Source organism: Rhincodon typus, chromosome 47 (assembly GCF_021869965.1).
Source record: "Rhincodon typus isolate 14 chromosome 47, sRhiTyp1.1, whole genome shotgun sequence".
Lineage (NCBI taxonomy): Eukaryota > Metazoa > Chordata > Chondrichthyes > Orectolobiformes > Rhincodontidae > Rhincodon > Rhincodon typus.
In genome coordinates, this window is record NC_063378.1 from 1,866,662 (window position 1) to 1,869,779 (window position 3,118).

Genomic DNA, 3,118 nt, shown 5'->3' on the forward strand with positions numbered 1-3,118 from the left:
CCCTTACCCCTGCCCCACCGTCTCCCCCTCACAGTGGCCAACACCCTTACCCCAGCCCCTTCCCCTCACGATGGCCAATCCCCTTACCTCTAGCCCAGACCGCCCCCACCTCACAGTGGCTAACTCCCTCACCCCTATCCCCGCCCCCCCCCCCCCCGCGGTCGCCCCATACCCCTACCCCACCATCTCCCCCTCACGATGACCACTCCCCTTACCCCTATCCCAGCCCTCCCCTCACTCACAGTGCCTAATCCCTCCCCTCGCGGTGATGGCTCACATGGACATGCTGGTGAGGTTATCATGGCTGACGCCCCCTCCCCCGGCCTTCCTGGAGTTACTAGGCCCGTGGACTGAGCTGCAGTATTCCTGCAGGTTGTGCCGGATGGTGACCAGTGCCGAGCCCAGGCAGGCCCGGTTAGGGGCCAGTGGGCCTCCGGGGAGCTGGCACATGAGGGTGGCTACAGCGGCCATGCCATCATCGGTGGGCTCCAGGGTGATGGGCCCCACCCGGAAGCCGGGCTGGGCCAGGCCGAGGATCTGGGGCAGGAGGCCACCCTCACACCTGTTGGACTTCAGCCTGGGCCCCAGCTGGTGGCGGAGGGGCAGGAGGAGCAGCTCGGGGTCAGGCTCCAGGTAGACGGCCAAGTGGGCAAAGGGGCGGCTCGCCATCTTGTTCATCTCCTGGATGTGGCGCCGGTGTTCCTGCTGGAAGTTGACAAACTGCTTGAGCTTCCAGAGGAGGACGCAGACCGAGAGGAACAGGAAGAAGCAGGAGAAGAAGACGCTGAAGAAGACAAAGAGGTCGATGTGGGCCTGGTCCTGCCGGAAGAAGAGTAGGCCCTGGGATTCACCTGTCTCCCCGTTGCCCACGCCCAGGAGCACCATGAAGAAGCGCTGGGTCTTGAGGGCGTGCAGCTCGTATGGGTAGGTGACCACCAGCCTTTCCCTCACCGCCCGTACCACGAGCACCGTGTGCCGGCTTCCCACCGTCACGTAGGTGGTGAGACCCTCCGCCTGCTCCTCCCTCACCCGCTCCGGGCCCTCGGGCAGCACCGCGCTGGCGTTGTAGGCTGCCGACCGCTTCCGCCTCAGTCCGGGGGCCTCCCTCCGCGCCTCGGGGTCACCCACCTGCACCCGGTGGAAGCCAGTTCGCGGGTCCACGCTCACCGTGAAGGCCGAGTGCGAGTTCGAGACGTAGACATCGACGCCGCCGAAGGTGACGTCGATGGTGATACGAATGTCCACATTGGTGAATTTGGGCTGCACAGCAAACAGAACGCTGCGCCCCAGCGGCAGGTTCTTGATGTTGGGCTCGTGGTAGCAGTTGCTCTGCGAGGTCGGGTCGAAGCAGTACTCCTGCTCCACAGTGATCTGCCTGTAGCACTGCCGCCCATTGGTCGGGTTCCCCAGGAAGTTCTCCTTGCAGCGGGCACACTGCGGGCAGGAAAGGAGGGGTCAGTGAATAAGGAGTGAGGGAGGAGGGAGTGGCCTAGGGCAAGGGAGTGGGGGGGGGGCGCAGGCTCTCTGTCACACCCACCTGGTATTTGTAGCAGTCCCTCTTGTCGGTCTGAGCTGTGGGGCAGCTGGTCTCTGTGTTGTTCTGACACTGGCACTCAGTACCATCGGTCACCCGGCATCTATCCCAGTGTCCATTGCACTGACACCTGAGAAAGGAGGGGACACCAACGGGACAGGCAGGGGGGAGGGAGAGAGGGAGAGACAGAGGGGTTGGTGGGGTGGACAGGCAAAGGCAGGGATGGAGAAAAGAGACAGAAGCAGGGAGACAGAGAGGGTCAGATATGGGGGTGGAATGAAAGAGACAGAGAGAGACACAAAAGCAGGTACAAGTCGGGGAGACAGAGTGATGGTGGAGAGAGACAGAGAGAGAACGGTGGAGGGGTGTAAGGGCAAGGGTGACAGAGTTTGGGATTGCGGGAGAGAGACAGACAGAGAGATGGACAGGGGAGAGAGAGAGACGGGGAGGGGAGAGAGAGAGACAGAGGGGGGGGGGAAAGAAAGAGAGCGAGAGAGACAGGAGGAGCCAGGTGACATGGGGAGTGGAGGGAAAGAGCATTAAGTGAGAGGGATGGGAAGGGGGAGGAAAGGGAAAAGTGAGAGTGGAGGGAGAGGGAGTGGTGAGAGACAGCCGAAAGAAGAGAGAAAGACGGGCAGGAAGCAAGGAGAGGGCGAGGGAGAGAAAACCAAGAGAAGTGGACGAGAGGAGCAGCAGCAGGGAGCAGGAGAAACAGCAAGGGGAGGAGAGACAGAGAGGGGCCACAAGGAATGGTGGGAAGGTGATACACACAATGAAACAGTGGAGGAAGAGAACAGGTGTGATGGAGGGAGTGAGGGGAATACAGAAAAAGGAGGGGATGGGGAGGGGAGGGCAGGGGCAGACAGAGGGAGGAGGGGGGGAAGAGAGAGAGAGAGAGACTGTGGTGACTACTCTTCACAAGTTGAATTCACCTCTCGCTGCAGTGAACTGCAGACTGGAAGAGCATAAATTCCAACAAGGTTAACCAGCCTCTGTGACAGATTTACGTCACTCCCTGTGGCTTCCAGCTAAACCACCTGCCTCTTTCCTCCTTTGTCTGAGAATGACAGAATCCCAGCTCCCAAAGGCCTGTGTCACAGGGGGATCTTGGCCCTTCCCCACTGGTGTAGGTCTGGCTTTAGCCCTCTGCTTCCCCCCTACCACCAACTCCAAAAGAGCCTGAGCTGACCCAGCCTTGCAGCTGCAGCTCTGTAACAAGTCTTGTCTGCTGGGTCTGCCTTATTCAAAGATAAACTCAGACACAAAGAATCTCGGAGTACCAACCACCTTCACAGCAATGAGGCACACACAGACATGGGGCAGGAATAGCCATTCAAACCCTTCAGCTGGCTTCACCAATTCCATAAAGTCACGCCTGATCTGTGCTCCGAATCCCACAATCCCACCGCTCCCGAATAACGTGATTCCCCTGCCTGACAAAAGCCTCTCTCTCTCCCTTTCACAAAAGTATTCAACGAGCCCCACACACGCTCCCTTCTGAGTTTCAAACTTACACAACCCCGTTTTGAGAGAGATTCTCCACAGTCTCTCTCTCTGAAAAGCGTGACCCCCCCCCCCCCCCCC

The 3,118-nt window shown here is 59.8% G+C and overlaps 1 protein-coding gene across 1 annotated transcript in view; it reads right to left on the bottom strand.

Annotated features, from left to right (window-relative positions):
- Positions 1-214: 214 nt before the first annotated feature.
- megf8 (multiple EGF-like-domains 8) overlaps positions 215-3,118 on the bottom strand; it is a 23,277-nt gene continuing 20,373 nt past the window's right edge. The window contains exons 19-20 of the mRNA XM_048620569.1: positions 1,538-1,664; positions 215-1,434 (exon numbers count right to left, since the gene is read on the bottom strand). Coding sequence (XP_048476526.1) covers positions 274-1,434; positions 1,538-1,664 — 1,288 coding nt within the window. The 3' untranslated portion in view covers positions 215-273. The remainder of the gene's footprint in view (positions 1,435-1,537; positions 1,665-3,118) is intronic.